Source organism: Callospermophilus lateralis, chromosome 1 (genome assembly GCF_048772815.1).
Source record: "Callospermophilus lateralis isolate mCalLat2 chromosome 1, mCalLat2.hap1, whole genome shotgun sequence".
Taxonomy (NCBI): Eukaryota; Metazoa; Chordata; class Mammalia; order Rodentia; family Sciuridae; genus Callospermophilus; species Callospermophilus lateralis.
The window spans coordinates 154,909,694-154,930,501 of record NC_135305.1 but is presented as its reverse complement, the minus strand read 5'-3'; the positions used below and the strand labels follow the sequence as shown (position 1 = coordinate 154,930,501).

Genomic DNA, 20,808 nt, shown 5'->3' with positions numbered 1-20,808 from the left:
GAGCGTCACTCATCGCTGCCTGTTTGATGTGGTTTAGGTTTTATACAAGGAGGGGGAGTCCCTGTAAATTCCTGGGAGTCAGTGGCCTGAGGATTAGGAACAAGTGCCGCTCCTAGAATATTAACAAGCCGTGGGAGTACACCAAGCCATGAGAAGGGACAGGTGAGCCGTAGACACGGCTGCTTAGACAGCTGCAGGTCTGCGCTCTGATTCGGGCTCAGCGCATTCTGAACTCTGGCTTTCCCATCCACAAATGGGGATGCGTCTGGTGTCTGTCCCCTAGGCTGCTAGGATGCCCCGGGGTCCGTTCACATCTCTGTCCTTCTGACATCAGGGACTAACTGCTTCACTATTGTGCCCAAACTCCTGGCACTCAGGAGTGAAATCATGGATGAATGAATAAATGAATGAACGCATGGAGAACCCCAGTCTTCTGGAGCCGGCTGGAGCTCCGAGAACAGACTGTTACATATTAGGGAATTCTGCAAGCCCGCTGTTATATTATAGGTGCCTTGAACTTGACCTTGCAGGAGTATTTACGGTACGGAAATTGGCAAATCCTACCCACCAGGACTTCCTTTCCTCCTGCCTTGTCAGAGAGCAAGCAGAACACTGGCTAGGACGCGGGCAGGCCCTGTGTGCAGCATTCTGCAAATAGGAATCCCCGCGGCCACTCGGCGAGGAGGGCGCAGGTGGGAATGTCCTTTCCCAGGTGGGGAAGCTGAGGCCCAAGGATGGTTCTGTGGCACAGCAGAAGGAAGACCACCCTCGCTGTCCTCTTCTTGGTGGCCACCGTGGTGTCACAGGTACCAGCCACGTGAATCCCGCTGGCGCAGGAAAGAGCATTATATATTTTCAGCCACTGCTTTAATCAGCTCCTGCAGGAGGGTGGTCCTCCGGGAGAAGAGAGGCAGTTGCCTGGTGACTAAAGTGCCTCCCGGTCCTGGAAGGTCACCCTGTGTTCAGGGAGGGTGCCGCTCAGCCCCTGAGGCGGGCCTCCCCCAGGGGCTCCGGGCCCCCAATCCAATCAGCCCGCAGACGCCTCGCTGGGTCTTGCTGTTGACGACATCAGGGCCGTGGGTAGGACTGAATGACAGCGTCATGTTCTAGAACAGGGCGGAGGGCTTTGTGAGCAGGGGGACCCACCCGGTGTGCTGCCAGAGCCGGAGGGTAGAGCCCGGCAGAGGTGGGAGCCACCACAGGGCCCAGGCACCTCCCAGAGCGTGTATTTACCTTGTTTGTGGCTTCCGCAGGACTCCCTGCAGCTCAATTTAAGGGATGACAGAAGCTCTCCAGGGGCCACTCTAGCTTGAACATTCCAGGTCTCCAGGCCCTGCCACGCCCACACCAGCCCTTGCTCACCGTCTGCTCTGAATTGTGTCCCCCTCCACCAGGCAGAAGGAGTGAGTGCTTGTCTGGGACCAAACGGCGGCCAGCCGGCAGTGTAGACAGGGCTGGAGTCAACATGGATTCCAGGTACCACTCAGGCCCTCCGCAGAGCAACCCGTCCAGCAGGTCTCCATTCAGGAGCACACGGGTGGCTCTGAAAGGCTCCCTGGTCTGCAGGAAAGGGCTGCTGAGACCCTGCCTAGGACCCTGTGAAGCCATGGAGCCGGCCCACCCAAGTCCCCGTCTGGCAGCAGGGCAGAACTGGTGCCCTGACCCTGCGCTTTCCCCTGAGCTGGCCCGCAGCACAGACGCCACATACCCAACAACCTTTGGTGGCCATGTCCACAAGGACGGTAGAGCGCACTGACCTGGCCTCCACAGGAAAGTCTGGCGGTGGCCCTGTGACCTCCCTGAGCACCAGCTCCTCTTCCCTTGCAAGGCAGATGTGATCCCACAGGACGGCCAGCTGCAGTCACCTGGCGCCATGTCCACCCAGGCCCTTTGGTGGACAACACATGAACTGACTCCCATTTTAAGGAGGAGGAATCCGGGTTAGACAGGTGGCCGGGCCGACCGGTGTCACCCTGCCTAAATGCAGAGCCAAAGCCTTAAGCTGCCTTAATCCAGAAACTTCCCGCGGTGGCCAGGGTGGCCACGGGGACCACTTGCGCGGCCCCTCTTGCAGTTTACCTAAAATGAAACCACCTGAGGGCGTCCCTCTCAGACTCCCCGCGGGACGGAGGGTGGGCGGGCTCCGGCCTCAGGTGGGAGACGCCCCTGGGTCAGGGTGGGAGGCGACCCTGGGTCAGGGTGGCGGGCTCCCAGGGCCGCCCCCAGGTGTCCTCGAGGGCTGCTGCGGGAGCCGGGCTTCCCTGGACCACTCGAGCGACGCGTATCCACATGGATCGTGATGACCGTGGGTCTCCGTGGGGCTGATTCCCGCTCGCTGACCTCCCGCCCTGGCCCGTGGGGTTTCGCTCCGGGTTTCAGCGAGGACGGGGCGGAGTTGGGGTGCAGGAACCTGCCAGGGGTCCCAGGGCTCCGGCCTCCACCCCAACTCCGCTCGCACCTGCTTCTTCCCGCCGGGCAGGGTGCGGACCGGGAGGGGCGCCGTGCATGGCCGCTGCTGCGGGGCCTCGGGCCGCGGGGCGCTGGGCTCCCCTGGCCGCGGTCGTTTCCGGCCGGGGCGGGGCGCCCCCCACCCCACCCCACCCCACCCCCACCCCCACCCCACCCCACCCCACCCCCACCCCCACCGCGCGTGAAGCCGACGGGCGCTAGGACCGCGCGCGCCTCCCGCCGCCGCTATATGAGGCCGCGCTCGGCCCCACGCGGAGCCCGCGGCACGAGCTGTCCCCGCGTCGCGACCCGCCTCGGACCCAGGCCCCGGCGGCCGCCGCGCAGCCAGGCCGGCAGGTCGGCGAGGGCAGCGGCCCCGGCCCGCGCGCACCATGGGCGCTGCCCACTCCGCGTCCGAGGAGGTGCGGGAGCTCGAGGGCAAGACCGGCTGTGAGTACGCGGGGACCGGGGACCAGGGACGGGGGGGACCGGGGGAGCGGGGACCGGGGGAGCGGGGGAGCGGGGACCGGGGGAGCGCGGGGACGGGGGAGCGGGGGAGCGGGGACCGGGGGAGCGCGGGGACGGGGGAGCGGGGACCCGCCCGCCGCGCTGTGTGACCTTGGCCCGCCGCTCGCCGTCTCTGGTCGCCGTCTCCCCTCCTCCCCAGGGGTCGCCCAGCCTGGGGTCGCCGGGACCGGCCCGGGAGGGACAGGGTCCGCGCGGCTCCCGCTCCGGGACGCGCTGCGAGGCGGAAAGTTTGGAAGTGGCCGGCGCCGGGAGGGACCGCTGGGCGCTGCCCTGCCCGGTGGCCGCGCCTCGCTCGGTCCCCGCATCTGTCAAATGGGCTCAGCGGCCGCTCCCCCAGCTCGTCCGGCTCCGGGGCCGCAGAGGCGCCGCGCCCCGCATCCGGCTGCCCGGGCGCACCCAGAGGCCGAGCTGCCCGCAGGGAAGTGACGGAAGAGGCGCCTGTGCGTCCGCCCGGCCGGGCTGGGCACTTGACCCTGGTGGCCGACCTGGGGCTCGGGGTTCTGCGGGGTTCTGCGGCGGCTCCGAGGAGGGTGTGGGGGGAAGACCGCGGGAGGCCGGGCGGGTGGGCAGCTGGCCCTGGTGACAGGCAAACTGGCCGTTAGCCCTCCCAGGTCCATGCTGGCTGTGTGACCTTGGGCTAGTCACTTTACCTCTCTGTTTTCATTCTCTTGGGAATGAGAGCTCTACCAGGACTTTTTAGATGCTCGAAATGGGAACTGCAGGTATTTCTGGGAAGGAGCTGGCTCTTGGCACCTGCTTTGAGTGGAATACAGACCACCAGCGTCCAGCTGAAGAGACTCGCCAATCTAAACACATCGTTCTAGCAGAACTAGTTGAGAATTACAGAAAGCCCTTAATAACTGTGTGTATCCGTGCACATATTTATGCACGTCCACACGTGTATGTCTCTAGGTGTAAAGGTAGAATTGTGTCCCACTAGAGAAAAGAAGTGTGGCACTTTTTAGGTCTATGAAACCCTTCCTGTTAAAGACCCAGTAGGAGAGTATGTTGAAATTGCTTTATTGGCATCAAAGACTGGAAGGAGTCCCAATAAAATCAGAATAATGGATCCCTGTTGGGATGTGGTAGAAAAAGGCAGACTGAACTCTTCATGTAAGCTCTTTATATTTCCTTTTGGACAATGTATTATTTTACTAATCCAGAAAGTGTCACCAACTGTAACCTCAAGACAAAGGTGAGAGAGGAGGGGTGGGCTTCCCCTTGGCCTTACTTTCTTGGGGTCCTGTTTTTATTCCTCCAGTGCCTTCCCCTTGCCTCCTGCCAGCACCTCTCTGAGCTGGAGGGGGTCTTTCATAGCTGGGGCTCCCCTGCGCCCTGCTGTCAGGCAGCCCCCCCCATCTGGGGGAATTCCGCCTGGCTGTGGGTTTGACAGATGACGGGCCACAGAGCATGCTGGGAGTCTTGTCAGTTTCCTGGGTCCAGCCTCCCACGGGCGTGACAGATGCTCTGTTCAGGCTCAGTAGCTTTCCTAGATGTGGCTCTGCCTTCCATCCTTGCTGCCCAGGGCTCAGATTTCATGCCCAAAGGGGAAGGGACCACAGAAGGGTCAGAGAGGAGGTTCCAAGGTTAGACTCCAGGGGGATGAGTGCTACCAGGAATCTGAACTTGGGATAGTTGGACAGCCCCTCACCCCCGTTTTCTGAAAGGGGCTGGGACAGTCTGGTACCTTTACCTACTTAGCAAATACCTATGGACCAGGGGCTGGGATTTAGAGGTGAGCCAAAGAGGCCAGTGCTCCCGAGGGGGAGACACAGTTACGACTCAACCATAGGTAGTAAGCTCTGTGAACAAAATACTACAGGGGCAGACAGAGGCAGAGAGCACGTTTCTTTAAGGTTAATTGGGGCAGATCAGAAACTCAAATAAGAAGGGGCCAGCTGGATGAAGCTGGCTGGTAAGGGCACTTCTATCAGGAAATAGCAAACGCCCTGTGGCAGGAATAAGTTAATATGAGTTAACATGATAAATGTGATTTGTAGACCCCTGCTATTGTGGCAGGAGCTGCCTTCAGAGTGTTTGCTTGGTGTGTGGCTTTGGGCATGTCCTGCATGTTCTCTGTGCCTCAGTTTCACCTACTGTAAAACAGGCATAGTGACAGAACCTTCTGGAGTCATGGTGAATTAATACATATGAAGTGCCGAGAACAGACACAAGCAGGTGTTTATATTATTGACACACTTTAAACTCATTTGTATGCTGTGTGTGCTACTTGGAGCCGCAGCTAAGTCTGGGTCCCACTTCTTCCCAGTCATGTGACCTTGGGCAAGTCATTTTCCCTCTCTGAGCATGGTGCCTCCATCTGGGTCCGGTGTAGCTGTGGGCATTCAATAGGATTGTTTGTGCGTTCAGGGAGCACTGCGCTCAGTGTGGCCGGTCAGCTCCTCAGTGAGGTGGGCCGGGTGAGGACCCTTCTATAAGAGCTGTTGGGAAGCTCCTGAGAAGGGGGAGAGCCCACCCTGGGGTGGCCAGAGAACAGGCCCAGCCCCTGGGCTGCTGGCTCCTTGCTGAGCCTTTGATGCCTGCTTATGGGGTCTTTGTGCAAATCCTCCAGGGGAGGTGGTGGGACAGCCACTTTACAGGTAAGGAAACTGAGGCTCAGAGAGGCAAAATAACTTGCCTTCAGTCCCACAGCTGGTGAGTGGGGAGAAAGGAAATGGAAGGATTCCCAAGGCCACCTTCTCCCCCCACCAGGCTTGTCACCGTGTTTCATTGCCTCTTGGACTTCTAGGAACCCAGGTGGGGTGGGGAAAGCCTGCCCGCGTTTGTTCTTACCCCTGGGCCTTTGCACGGCCTTCCCCTGGCTGGGGCACCTTCCCATTTTACTGCGCACAGTTTGGGGTTTACACCAGACCCTTCTGCCACCACTGCACAGGGTTCCCCTTAACCCAGCCCCTTCACAAAGGTGATGCTTCTCACCGTCCAGCGCTCAGCCTGGCTCGCTCTTGCTCCTTCCATAAGGCCACCCCTGGCCCTGCTGCGAGGGGCCTTTGTGGGTTCAGTCCATCTGCACCCTCTCCTGCCACAGCACCTCTGCCACCTGCCACACCCTCAGACACTGGAGCCCCTGGGAAGCGTTTTGCAGGGGGAGCACAGTAGGCTGGGCACTTTGTAACCCAAGGAGCGCTGTCCCCAGCAGAAAGCCCAGGGGCCTTCACCAGCCAGCCTTGGCCACGCCAGCTGTCCCAGCGTCTCCAGTCCCCGGGCTGTGGCAGGGAGCCAGCCACCAAACACGGCTGGAGCCGGAGCTGCCCACGCGGGCATCGTGGGGGCTGCACGCCCACCTCCCCTGCCGTTCCCGGGCAGCTCTGCGGAGCCAAGGATGCTTCCTACCTAGATTGTTAAAATCCACATCAAAACTGGAGCGAAGGCGTCCTGGTTGCGCGTGAGCCTGCCCGCGCCTGGCCTTCCCACGCAGCCGCAGGAGACCGGCGGTGGACCCAGAGGAAGAGGCTCCTGGGGTCCGCCGGGCCACCTGGAGGGGCCTGGAGTTGGCCCCCCTCCTGTGGCTCCCGGGCTCTGAAGTCCAACCAGAGGGTCCTGGGAAGGTGGAGGGTCTGCTTTCTCCCTCAGTCTCCGAGACAGCGCCACAGGCACGTCTGCACAGATGCCAAGAAGCTCCAGAAGGAAAAGAAGAAACAGATCTGCAGGCTGAGCGCCGCTGCCCGGCGAGGCCTCCTGTTTACCAGGCGTCATCTGCAGACACCGCACTTCTCTGCAGCGGCTGAGGGGCTCCTCCAGGGGCCCTGGGCTTCCCATCCTGCGGACCAGGAAGCAGACTCCAGAGCCAAGGGGCTGCCCAAGGCCGCAGGGCGAAGGGGGCAGACTTGGGATCCACTGGCCCTCCACCCCTCTGCATCCGGCGGGTGGCCCAAGTCCAGCTGGTGGGCGTGGCCTGAGCCTGCTGGTGGGCGTGGCCCGAGCTGCCCATCGAGCCCCAGCCCTGGGCTGTGTCCCTTGGTTTTGAAAGTCTCTGGTCCCACAGCACACCCTGACCCGTGGCCATAGGCCTATTCCGTGTTCCAGGCACTGACCGACCACCCGAGGTCCAGACTGACCCTCGGCCCACCTAAAGATTGGGGGCTCGGAGGAGAGGGGCAGCCCAAGGATTGGGGCACACAGGAAGCTCTGATGGGGACAGAGGTGGCTGTGGGCACCAGGCTGCTTCATCCACCCAAGCCTGGGAAGGAAACAGCCGGCCACACCCACGGGCTCCGCATATTGCCTGCAGCCCATGGGGTGCTTCACCTGGCGCTGGGGGCATCCCAACCCATGGAATAGGATGTGGAGTTACCTGGGCCTCAGGGAGGGACCCCAGGGCGCTCATCAGCTTCTCAAGCGGTGGCGAGGGGTTCCGGGTGTGAATCGCACCTCGGGAAGAAGCAATGACTAAAACGGTTTAGAAATGAAACCAGTGACTTCTGGGTAGAGGAGGTGTGGGGGAGACCGACCCCCACAGGCTGAGCTCTCCGGGTAGGTCCGGGGCGTGTGAGAGGGCTGTGACATTGGCCATCTGTGCACAGAGGGGTGCCCATGGGACCAGACCCTCCAGAACCTTTTCATCTTGGGAAGGTGGAAATATCTGGGCCTCCCTGCCCTCCTGCTTTCCAAAGGGCTGGGAGCAAATGAACTGAATTATGGGGCTCCCCAAAACACCTCTGCCCCAAACCCCTGCTCAGTTGGGCCAGCATCTCCCTGTCTGGTGGCTGTAGAGCTGGGCGTGTGGACCAGGCTCAGAGGAGGAGCCCTGCTCTCTGCTGCCCTGCTGGGCTGCCTCGTCCAGGCTGTGGCCCTCTCTGAGCCACCAATTCCACCCCTTTGGAAGGGCCTTGGTTGGCCCTGTGGCCCTTGGTCCCTTCCACTGGGAATAAGGTAGTAACTTCTTTATCTTGGGTGCTGGATGTCCCCTTTCTCCCAGTCTTAAGACCTCATCAAAGGCCACAGTCTTCTCATCACCAGTATACAAATGGGGAAACTGAGGCTCAGGCGGGTGCAGCGAGGCCTGAAGTCACTTTGGTGCTGCCACTTCCACGTGGTAGAGACCCCTGGGGACCCACTGCAGGTCTGCAGGCACTCATCACCTGGGGGGTGTAATGTTACCCCCAACCTCTCGACTAGCGTTCCACACGCTGTGTGCCCAGTTGGCCGGAGGAGAGTTAGGCCTTGAGGCAGACAGACTGGTGGTGAATAATGCAGAAAGTTCTAGAATCTGCACCTCAATGGTGGGCAGCATGAGTATGTGGGGGGCCACCTCTGGGAGGACGAGGGGGGAATGTGCAGGAGTCTCACTGGGTGGCTCATGTCTGTTCTGGGAGCATGTGTGCTGTCCCTGAGTGACAGCCAGGGGCAGTCCACTCGGGCTCTTGCCTGTTGCAGGAAGGTAAACGGATCCCTCTGCATCCTTCCTCCTTGCCGCCCACCCACCACTGGTAGGAGATGTTTGTCATGTGTGGTGAGTTTATGTCCCCGAATGCAGCAGGGACCGTTCAACACTCAGACGCCCTGTGCCACACGGCCACGGCACACACCCCGCGTTGGTTAGAAGCATTTCCTTCTGCAGAGCACTTCGGTACCTGTAGCCCAAGCCCTGGAGGGGGGCATTTGCAACTGGCTCCAAAGTGCCTGCCACTCCGGAAAGTCCCAGGCTCTTCCTGCCCAGGCTGGGCCAACCCGGCTGCCAGGCTGAGGGACAGGGGAGGAGGAGCTCTGTGCCCTGCTCTGCGGCCAGCCTGCCTGACTGCCTTGATTATTAATTCATGACACCAGAAGGTCGAGGGGTGATTTCCGCCTGCAGTTACCTTAAGCACCAGGACAGAAAGGTCCTTTGTTGTTCCTGCTGTGTGACCTTTGCAGATGGGCACACGGTCAGCAGCCAGCCTTCCGTTCTGGGCACAGCTCCCTGGGAGGTGAGAAGGATCCCGCAGAGGTGGTCTCGGGGCCTCTGGGAGGAGGGGCAGGTGGCCAGCAGGAGACCTGGGTGCTTCTGCGAGGCCGAATCTCCAAGCAGCGGTGGAGAGAGACAGCTGGCTATACCTGGAGGTGGCCGCAGGGCACACCTGGCCCCTTGGTGGAGGTTCCTGAGCACTCGAGCCAGGGTCCCAGTGATCAAAGACCCTCAAGTGAGCACCGCACTTCGCAGGCTTTACCCACCTGGTAGTTCTCAGGTGGTCCCTTGCTTCCCCAGGACCTCCTCAGAGTCCCACAGTGGCAGACACACTGGCCTCCCCCACCTTGCCCTTTACCAGCAGTTAGATGCCGGCTCAACCATGGGGCTGCCTCTTACTGTGCAGGCAAGGACTTTGCCTCCCTGACCCTCGGTTTCCCTATCTGTTAATTGGGAATAAAGGTGGAACTTGCATCACCCTGTGTACCTAACAAGAATGTGGGTAAAACACAAATGCTCCGTGGTTATTGGCAGGGACAGATTGAGCAAGCCTAATGTGAAAATCTAAAATATGAACTTTTGTATCATTAATTTCCCAAAAGGAAAATTTCATGCTGATTTCACATGATGGGTTGCTGTCAAAACAGAGGTGAACTAGAAATGCTGTCTAGAATGGCTCAGCTTACATATATAAGGTGTATGTGAAACATAAATGGATTTCATGTTTAGATTTGGGTCCCATCCCCCAAGTTCCCATTACAGGGATAGAAAATCCAAAATTCAAAGCACTTTGGCCCAGAGCTTGCTTTATGGATATGGTTTACTCAATCTGTGTTGTTTTGATGGCAAACCTTTCCGAAATTGGCCAGATCTCCTTTTTAAGTGTGCATTTTGTACCTCTCTTCAGTAATTCATTCCACTTTGGACATGTCTGCCTCTTTGACATACCTAAAGGGAATACTCTCTGCCCTGTGCCAACAACAAAGAGTCTTAATGTGCTTTAATTTGTATCACTGTAGTATTTTCATTTATTTTAAAAACATTCATTTTTGTTTTAGGTGGAAGTAAGTTCTTATTACCACTCTTCCTTATGGATTTTTTTAAAAATATACTTTTCCTTAGACTTTTGAGCAGGGCTCTGGGACTTATAAACTTGTTGGAAAGTGCCTTTTGCTAGCAGACACAAATGATCATTTGGCTGGGTATAAAGTTTGAGGTTCCCGGGTATTCTCTCTCAGTGCTTTTATTGGTCTCTTGTTGTTGTTGAGAAATCAGCTCTTTCTTTGTAGAAACCTATTTTTTCCCTCTTGTGTTTTTTTTTCCCTCCATATGGGGGATTGAACCCGGGGATAGTCTACCACTGAGCTACACCCCCAGGCCTCCTTTTTAGTCTGAGAAAGCATCTTGCTAAGTTGAGCCCAGGCTAGCCTTGAACTCAAGATCCTCCCAGCCTCCTGAATAGCTGGGATTAAAACCACATCTGGCTTTTTTTTTTTTTTTTTTTTTTGGTAGCACTGGGGATGGAACCCAGGGCCTCACATATGCTAAGCAGGTGCTTTACTGCTGAGCTACACCCCAGCCCTTTCCTGTTTTTAAGTTTTTGTTGGTATTCTGTGTATGCTGTTTAGGTGTGGATTTGTTTTTATTTACTCTACCTTGGAATGTTTTGTTCCGTTTCATTCTAGAAGACTCATAATCTTCTCTTCACTCTTTATCTTCTTCCTCTGTAGTTCCTGTTAGAAATATGATGGACCATCTTTCTCTGTCCTGAATACCTCTTGACTTTTCTTTCACATGTTCTATTGGTTGATGCTCTGTTCAGGATCAGTCTTCCAGTTCACTAATTCTTTCTTTAGCTATCACAACGCTACTGCCTTCCCCTGGCTGCTTCCTTTTAATTCCAATGAGTCAAAAAATGTTTATAAATCCTATATTTTATTTATTTATTTTTTGAGAGAGAGAGAGAGAGAGAGAATTTTTTAATATTTATTTTTTAGTTTTTGGCGGACACAACATCTTTGTTTGTATGTGGTGCTGAGGATCGAACCCAGGCCGCATGCATGCCAGGCAAGCGCGCTACCGCTTCAGCCACATCCCCAGCCCTAAATCCTATATTTTAAAACTCACCTCTTTTTCATAGGGTACAGAACTTTCATTCTTTGTAATGATTTAAGGCCTGTTTCTTCTGTCTTGCCTTCTTGGGTGCTGTTCCTATGGTGAACTGTGTCTGACTCTCCCTTAGGGAGGCTCATTTGCTCATGTGCATTGGTTTTGGCGATGAGCTGCTCTTTGGACTCCTCCCACTCCCACAGGGCACCCACGTGCCCTGCGTCACAGAAGGGCCTCACCTGGGCTTTGTATCTGTACATACCTTAGAGTTTTCGCCAGGTTGGAAACACTTTCTACCTTCTAAATTCAGGGCGGGCAGTGTAGCTCAGTGGGAGAGCCCTTGCCTCGCATGTGAAAGGCCCTGGGCTCCGTCCCAGCATCACACACCCAGAGCTTCTCAGGGTGGGTCACCTGCACCACTGCAGTGTGACGCAGGCTCAGAGTATTGATCCCTCCCAAGAAGCTACCCTTTCCCCTGCCTCCCTCCAACTGAGTCCTTATTGTTCCCTAATAAGTGTCCTTCTTGTTCTCTGGACTGGTGGGGAACATTTTCAGTTCCAGATTTTTTTTTTTTTTTTTTTTTTTTTGCGGGGGTCTCAGTTCAAGTTCACACAAGCCCGAAGCCACCCTGGTCACTCCATGGAATTGAAGCCCCCATCTTTAGCTGTCAGGGCCTGTGACCATTCTAACATCCCTGGACACCTCAGTCACATCTGTCCCTCACCCTGCTGGGTCTCAGTGTCCCCCCCCCATGGCTTTGGCACCTAGGATGTCCCTTGCTCTTAAGCTTAGCCTAGCATCGCCTGTTTCTTGATTTCTCCAGGGTTTCAGGCATCTCTAGTGCCAGGGAGAGTCTGAATTAGCTTCAAGTAGAACGAGCTGCCGCCCTTTATCTAAATGTCCTACCACAATAATCCTTTGACTTTAGATAAGTCTGGCTCCACTTAATTTGGCCTCAGGATAAATCTGGAGCTGAAGATAGTTCTGGAAGGATGTGAAAACCAGCTACGTAGATTCTCCGACAGACACCCACTCTCCAAATCTTTACTAACTCATGGAGGCTTTTCCTCCTCCCCTTCTGCACCTTGAGTCTTTTTATTGAACACTCACCCTTGTTTTCTTAATCACATAAATGAAACGTATTCATTGTTCTAGTCGCTTCTCAGTTTTGACACGGAGTATAGCAAGTGGTTATGAGAGCAGGTTCTGGAACCACACAGACCCTGTTTTAAATCCCAGTTCTGCTGCTCTTGGCTGTGTGGCCTTCAGCAAGTGATTCGACCTCTCTGAGACTCAGTTTCCTGGTCTGTACAATGGGTGTTGAGAACCATCCTCGGAGGTAGGCACTTGTTATAAGAACTGAGATCATGCCTGTCCGGGGCTTGGCTGAGTGCCTGCCTCTGAGTCAGTGTTAACACCTGGTAGTTATTATTACCGCTAAAAGGCAAATGGTAAAGACAGAGCTGTAGGAAGAGGAGCAGAGATGAGCAAGCACAGACTGTGAATTTTTGAGGCTCGCTCACCCACTCTGACAGCTTTCCAAGTTGCTCATGAGAGCAGGATATGTTCAAAAGTCAAGTTGGTTCACTCTGCCCCCAGGGATTTTTTTTCTGTGTAGAAAAAAGCCCACAGATCTTAGCAAGACCTCTGGTTACCAGAGATGATCATGTCATCCTGGTGCAGCGGTGGCCCTGGGGCGGCGGCTGCTGGGAATCCCGTGGCTGGGCTGAAGCTGGCCTCAGCTGGGGCTTAAGGTGCCTCCTGAAAACCAGCAATTAATCACCACGCCCTGCCTCCGCGGTGCAGAACCCAGTCGGGTTTGAGAACCCCCTTCTCCAGGCCAAGTGCTCTCAGATGCATCTTGTTAAAGTCCCAGGGACCAGATGCAGTCAGATGTGCAGGCATTTGGCTTCCAAGGACAAGGCAGGTGGAAGAGAAGAGAAGCCCGCTGCAGGGCGGGGGGCATCGGGGTGCAAGGGGCACCCAGCTCCTGAGGCCGAGGAGGCTCGTCCCTCCCTGCATCTCTCAGAGCCCAGGGTTAGTCATTGCTTTGGCTGTAGCCCCAGGTGGCACACAGCAAGCTGCGCCTCCCCACAGCCTGGAGCCTGGGGAGAGCCAACAGCCATGGGATCACTCAGGGGCATAAATAATAACTGCCATGGCAACTCCAGTGTCACACCCTCCTCCCGCCAGAGCCGGCTAAGTATGGATGTGATTTTCTTTTCTTTTTTGAAAAATTGGGGCAAAAATTCATGTAACAGAAAACTTACCATTTTCACCACTTTTAAAGGACACAACTCTATGGATGGCGCTAGCTAGGTGCATCTGCAACGATGTGTCATCTGTCACCACCCATCACTCCCCAAAGAGACCCTGGACCCTTAGCAGTCGCTGCTCCCTCCTCCCCCAGCCCTTGGCAACCGCAGGGCCACTTGCTGTTTCTATGGCTCCGTCAAGTTCAAGTTCGGACATGTCACTCAAATGGAAGTGCCTCGCAGGTGGCAGCGAGGCCGCCTCCAGCGCTTCACGGAACCTTCCCGGAGTCGCAGCGCGCGTCGGGGCTTGGTTCCTCCCATCGCCCATTCCCTTCCATCCACCCTTTGGTTTTCCGTTTGCGGGGTGGAGGAGGTGGTGGAGGAGTGCGCATGTGCGCGGGGCGGTCTCCATCCCCAGTGACCTGTCCAGGGGGTGCTGCCGTCATCCTGGGTCCTCCAGGAGGGAGCAGCCGCGGAGAGCTCGGTGGCTCGTTCAGGGGGCCGTTTAGGAGGACTGAAGCTGGGTATCTGACCGCCATCTCTTGGCAGGGTGACCCGCCCTGGTGTGGCCTGGCTCCCCTCTGTGTCCCTGGCCTGTCTGCAGGGGCCGGCCCTGGGGGCTTTGAGGTCCCTGAGACCTACCAGGTGATGCCCCTGGGCATCCTGGGGGCTGTGTTGAGGCCGAAGGTGTTGGAGACAGCAGGAGGCAGGTGGCTCTGGGGGGAGCAGGAGCAGGCTCTGTGCTGCCCCTGTCGCCTCTGTGTCCAGAGCCTCTGTGCCCTATCTCGGGGCTCCCAACCAGGTCCTGGTCCGGCCCTCTGCATCGGGCTCCAGTGTATTGGCAGGTGCATTGGGGCTTGTCCACTCAGCGGGGAGTCCATGTGCCTGAGCCTGATGCAAAAGGGCTTCCCTGATCTGTCCTGCCACCTTCTGCTGCTGTGTCCCTCGCTCCCTCCCTGTATCCTGAAGGCCTCACAGCTCCCTGAGCTATATCCAGTCTCTGCCCTGTCCCCTGCTCTCTCCATAGCCTCTGGGACCCCGCCAGGCATCCCCCACTGTCCCAGCCCAGTGAACTGGCATCTCCTCTCTGGCCACAGAGCTGTTTGGCCAGTAGACACAGCCTTGTCCTGGATCCGGACAAGGTGACACACGTTTCCAACAGACCAGGGCTCAGTCGTGTGCATCTGTCTGTCTGGCCTCCATTGTATGAATAGCCTCCATTTTGTTTATCCACTTATTGGTTGATGGCCGTTCTGGTTATTTCCACCTTTGAGCGCTGGGGACCAGTGCTGTGTGACGACATCGATTTCCCAGTTTCGGATGTGTGTGTGTGTGTGTGTGTGTGTGTGTGTGTGTCTGTTTATCTTGGGTATATTCTTTGAAGTGGAATGAATAGGTCACGTGGTAATTCTGTTTAATTAATTGAAATGCCAAACTCTTTCCACCGAGCCGCGCCACCGTCCACGTGATCAGTAATGTAAGAGTTCTAATTACCCACAGCCTCCACCAACTCTTGTTCTTCATTGTCACTGTCAAGGTTAAAAAAAAAAAAAGGATCCAAGAAATCTCTGTTAATTGCAGAGAAAGTTAAAGATAAGAAAGACCAACGGCTGAGAGGGCTGTCTTGCCATCCACCATGCGCAGACCACCTCTTTTGCTGTACCCCCTTTTCTGTTTGTGTGTATCCGTGGGACCTCCCACGTGTAAGTGAGATATTAGAGCTTGTTGGGGTTTCCACTTACTGAGATGCCAGGATTGTGTTTTTATTTTCCATGCCCCACAGTGTTTTTAAAATATTTCTTAAGACTGTGTAATCGCCCAACCTGAGGGTGCACCAGGATTTATTCGGACAGTTTCCCGAGGCCCCGCATTTCCTCCTTCTTTTGCGTTCTAAATGGGTACCCGCAGGTCCTCTTGCCTGTTCATCTCTCTGCGTTCCTGTTCATTCCCGGGGATGAGTTCCCAGGGATCACGGTGGTGCTGGTTTGCGGGGACAAGATCAGTGCTAACACCAACGCAATGCGAGGTGCACTGATTCTAATTTTCTAGTCACCGTATAGGTGACGGGTCCAGGTTTTCTAGTAGCCATGTTAAAAAGGGAAATGGGTAAAACAAATCTTAATCTCTAATTTAGTCCATTTCAAACATGATCCTTCCTCCGGGCACAGCAGCCCACACTTATGATTCCAGCAACTCAGGAGGCTGAGGTAGGAGGATTGAAATTCTGAGGTCAGCCTGGGCAATTTAGTAGATCCTGCCTCCCAATAAAAAGGGCTGGGGATGCAGCCATCAATGGCAGCATGCCCCTGGGTTCAGGCCCAGGGCTGTAATACACACACACACACACACACACACACACACACACACACATATTATATATATAATATTATTTCGACATCAAACCCATATAAAATATTATTGAGATATTTCTCTTTTCCATATGAAGACCTTGTAAGCCACTGTGTGGTCACACCCCTGCACGCCTGGGTCTGGACTTGCCGCTTTTCAGGGGCTCAGTAACCCCAGGTGGCGGGTGGCTGTCATAGGGGACAGCACAGGTGTCTTCTTTTCAGTGGGTGCTTTGGATACAAAGCAATAAGCCATCCCCTCCCCCTCCCTTGAAACCCCACAGCTGCACAGAAGGGTGTGCATTTCCCTCAGGTTGAAATCTAACACCCCAAATAAGGAGGTCGGAGCAGCCAGGAATGAAGCCCCAGTCTGCCCGCTGTGTCCATGGCAACTGGGACCTCCCTGGGCCCTGGAGAAGGGCTGGGAGGTGAGAAAGAGGAAGCTGGGAAAGCCCCACCCCAGGTCCCTGAGGAGCGCAGGGCCCCCCTCCTGGTCTTTGGGACCTTCTTCTGCAGACACAGGTCTGGTGAAGGGGAAGGTGGCTCCCTAGGTGGGTGTGCGAGCTTGGCCAGCTCCACCCAGGGCCAGGGCTGCGTTCTGTTCTGTTTCTTTTGGGCAGTGCCTGGGGGGTGAGATAGGGTCTCAGTTTGTTGCCCAAACTGGCCTTGAACTTGGGATCCTCCCACCTCAGCCTCCCCAGTAGGTAGGATTACAGGCAAACACCACAACACCTGACTTTTAAAAGATTATATTGAAATAAAATTGACACACCATGAAATTCACCCATTTCAGCAGTGCTGCATAGATTTTAGTATAATCACAAGATCAAGCACCATCGGCACACACACACACACAAGAAACCCAGTACCCATTAGCAGAAGTCTCCCCAGTTCCCTTTGCCAGCCCCAGGTCTCCCTGCGGGTCTGGATTCTCCTGCCTGGGCATCTGGTCTAGATGGAACCACAGTTGTTGTGCAGCTGGCCTGTCACGCACCACCCTGTGCCAGAGTGTTTCAGGGGCCTGATCTTTATTTCGGATCAGATTAGTGCAGTTTTGAAAACCTGTGGGTCAGGCCAGGGACTTTCTGTGATCACTGATCACACAAAGGGAGACTGTATGGGCGGCAAGGAAGAAAAAATGAACAAAGCAAACACAAAAGGGAACCATATATATATCATATTATTATTTTTGCAGGGCTCACGGAGTTCAAATGGTGGATCCACCTCTTTCAAAGTTAATGACCTTGAGCAAGTTACTATCCCTTCCAAGCCTCAGTTTGTTCCTGTGTCACACGGAAAGAGTGTGTCCTGCCCAGGACACAGGTGCCTGGGGCGTGGTGCTTAGCCAAGGGCTTCTCATTACAAATGTTTTGCCCCATGTGGGCCCCGGTGTGTCCTGAGAGTTGTGTTCTAGGAGTAATACATGGTACAGAGAAAAATTGGAGCCTATAAATGAATATGAAGTAAAACAAAGTCCTTAATTCCAATCTTGAGAAGAGAGTTAATTGCTACTATTTGGGGGGAAATAACTCATGGTCTTTTATGATCACATATGCATTTGTATATACTGACCCATTTCCAACACGGTGTCACAGTGGCTTTGTAGCCAAACACTATTTGGACTGTCTCACCACGTCAAACACGTGATCGTCGTTGTTTTGAGGTGGGGTCTGGATAACTTGCTCAGGCTGGCCTCAAAGTCCTGGGCTCAAGCAAGCCGCTCTTCTGCCTCAGCCTCCCGAGTCACTGGGACCACAGGTGCCACCATCACAATTGTCGCTTTTAAAGCCAGCATCCTTTTTAATTTTTTTTTTTTTTTTTTTTTTTTGCTAAACATACTGTAATGTATTGGACAGTCTGCTTTAGACAGGCACTCGGGTTGAATGCCATGTCACAAGTCTGGTGACGCAATGTACAGAAACTTTGTTTCACATACAAACTAAATGTCACATAAAGCCACCTTGAGCCTATCTACATAAAGTGCATGTGAAACCTAAATGAATTTCACGTTTAGCCTCGGGTTCCATTCCCATGGTATTTCACCATATATATGCAAATAGTTCCAAATCTGGAAAAAAATCCAAAATCTGAAATGCATGGTCCCAAGCATTTCAGATAAGGGATACCCCACCTGCATAAGGAGTGGCACAGTGACATATTCATTTTTGGGACCTGTGGGGTTCACTTTTTTTTTTCCTGGATAGATTCCCACTAAGTAGAATGACTGAAACTTATAATAAAGTTTTTTTTTTAAATGATCTAACACGTACACAGAGCACACACATGTACATGCATGTATGAGCACCCAGCCCCGTGACCTTTCCAAGAACACACATGTGTGACCTGGGTCCAAATCGGGAAGAGGGACATTCCCAGCACCCACACCCCGCTGTACCACTCAGCTCTAACTCTGTAGCCAAGTCCTGCCTGCCTTGGGCCAAAAGGAGGGGAGGGAAGCCTTCCAGGGGTGCCAAAGGGCAGGGAAGGAGGCGCCCACCGGGAGGTACTCCATTAGCAACTTGTGGGAGGAAGGTTCCTGCAGGCAGTCGCCTAGGCAACAGGTGAAGGGCTGTGGATGCATTAGCGTTTGATTTCCTTTCCTGTGGAATCAGCCCCGCCTTCCCGGGAGGACCCAGTTATTTATTATTTACTCCGACTGTCCTTTGGCTTCAGACTCCTAACGCCCTCACTCTTTCAGGGCTGGCTCCTTTTTGCTCATTGTTCTGTGGTTTCCATTTTCGTTGCTGAATACTATTCTGTTATCCAGAAAACCTGTGGGTCACTGATCACACAAAGGGAGACTGTATGGGCGGCAAGGAAGAAAAAATGAACAAAGCAAACACAAAAGGGAACCATATATATTTAATTATTATTTTTGCAAGGCTCACGGAGTTCAAATGGTGGATCCACCTCTTTCAAAGTTAATGACCTTGAGCAAGTTACTGTCCCTTCCAAGCCTCAGTTTGTTCCTGTGTCACATGGGAGGAGTGGGTCCTGCCCAGGACACAGGTGCCTGGGGCGTGGTGCATGAGCCATTGCTGGGCAGGGGTCAGTCTCCAGTCCAGGGTGATTCTCACAGTGCTCACGGGCACCCTCCCACACATTCTTGGGGCAGGGGACTGCGGGGACATCGGGTGGGCAGTCAGTGTCCTTGCTGACATACCTGTGACAGGATGGCCACGTTTTCCTCCATAAAGGCTCGACGTTGCCCCTGCGGGTTACTTAACCTTTCCAAGTATCCGTGTGTGCTCGTGGGCAAGGCGGGGATGCCGCCCCTCCAGGGCGCCGCATGGCGGATGAGCTAATGCCTGGAGCCGCGCCCAGCCCAGGTTGGCAGCCTCCAAGATGACTTCCTACCGACAGCAGCTGCTCGGATGCTTGAGGAGCCTGAGCTGCAGATTCTTGAAGAGAGCACAGCTTGAGCCTGTTGGGGGGCGGGGGAGTGACCAGTTGGCCCAGCAAGTCCATGTTCCTGTGGCAAGAGGAGCTGGGGACTTGCGGGCCGGGGGTGCTGAGAGGACTGTGGGGGGACGGCAGCCCCCAGCCCAGCCCACTGCCCTGGGAAGCTTTGCCTGGGCTGCACACAGTCCCCAGGAGCCAGCCCTGAAGGCCTTGAGGGCAGATAATGACCGCAGGGCAGGCAGGGCAGGCTGTGATGGAGTCCCAGCTCCACCACGCGCAGATCACGTGACCTTAACCGCTCTCTGTGGCCGTACTCAAGTGGTCACACCAAGATCACCCTGTGTCCTCCCTTGCAGGGTTGTTGTGCAGATGAAATGAGAAGTGCCTGCGTTCCGTAAAACAAGCCCCCACCTGTGGGTGCATCCCTTATAAAGCCCAGAACCCGAGGGTCCCATCTCAGAAGTGGCTCTGCTGGAGCATCTGCCTGAGACTGAAGTGTGGAAGACACAGAGGTGTTCTGGGAGCTTGAGGGGGTTCAGATCGTCCCCCACGGCCACCGGGATCAAAACTTGAGCCTTTCCCTTTCCCTGCCCTCATGGCACCAGATTCTTGAAATATTTCTTACTCCAAGATTCTCCAAGATTCTTTCCACACCAGCCTGCTCCTCTGCATGTGTGTATGTGTGTGTGTGGGGGGTGGGTGGTGGGGTTGGGGGGGTTACTGGGGATTGAACACTGAGCCACTCTACCACTGAGCCACATCCCAGCTCTGTATTCTTTCCTACGTTGATCTGACAGACTTTTGCTAAGTCACTGAAACTGGCCTCTAACTTGTGATCCTCCTGCCTCAGCCTCCCAAGCTGCTGAGGCTGCACCACGGTGCCCAGCTTCATCTAACTCTTAATCTGCCTTTCTCAGCTTGGAAAAACCCCATCCTGTGAGGTCAGAGAGGAGGTCACATAAGCAGATCCAGCTTTGTCCTTAGTGGGCTGGGGCTGGACCACGGTTGAGAGAGGATGGCGAGGTCTGTCTGCCCTGTTATTAGTTCACAGTTGTGTTACTACTAAGAGAGCGGGAAACCCCAGGGCTGCTCTGCCAGGCACAGTGGGGACCCTCCACTTGCTTGTCCAGCATTGGGTTTTTCCTGGGTGGGTGCTGTCATGACAAGGACCCCAGCACCCAGGTGAGGAGGGGGCAGAAGAGTGTCCACAGCCTCCTCTGGTCTCCCAAGTTCCTCTGTTGGTGACACGTGTCTTCTTTCCTTTTCTTTCTCTACTCTCAGTCTCCTCGGAGCAGATCGAGCAGCTGCACCGGAGGTTTAAGCAGCTGAGTGGAGACCAGCCCACCATCCGGTAAGACCTGCCGCTGGCTGGCACGGGCACCAGGCTGGGCCTAGGGCGCTCGGGGACTTTCCTTTTTTTTCTCTTCCCTGAGGGCAGTGAAGGTTTAGGAGAGCCTCTGGTGGCCCCTGTCCTGAAAGACAAGGTGTTCCCTAGCTGGAGGGCCAAGCCACTTCTGTTGTATTGGGACCAGAGATTTTTAACTGGAGTGGAGGAAGGAGAGGGGAGGAGCAGCCCCTGGGCCACCCGAGCACCAGGACCCTGCCCACCGCTGGGCGCACAAGGTGAGTCGTGTGGTGCAGGGTGCCAGTGTGGTCCCAAGGCCCCTGTCTTGGGATTCTGCTTCCTTCCATTATTTACAGCCTCAAGTTTCTGTCAAGGAAAATTGACCTTCTCGACCGTGTTTTAAAAGTTACTTTTCTAGATGCCATCCAAGTGGTATTTTTTTTTTTAATGGGAAAGAATGCCTTGGTGGTG

At 55.1% G+C, this 20,808-nt stretch overlaps 1 protein-coding gene across 1 annotated transcript in view; it reads left to right on the top strand.

Moving 5' to 3' along the window:
- Positions 1-2,762: 2,762 nt before the first annotated feature.
- The window catches only part of Tesc (tescalcin), a 39,052-nt gene continuing 21,006 nt past the window's right edge, over positions 2,763-20,808 (top strand). Inside the window, exons 1-2 of the mRNA XM_076866927.2 lie at positions 2,763-2,898; positions 20,274-20,343. Of these exons, the coding sequence (XP_076723042.1) occupies positions 2,841-2,898; positions 20,274-20,343 (128 nt within the window). The 5' untranslated portion in view covers positions 2,763-2,840. The remainder of the gene's footprint in view (positions 2,899-20,273; positions 20,344-20,808) is intronic.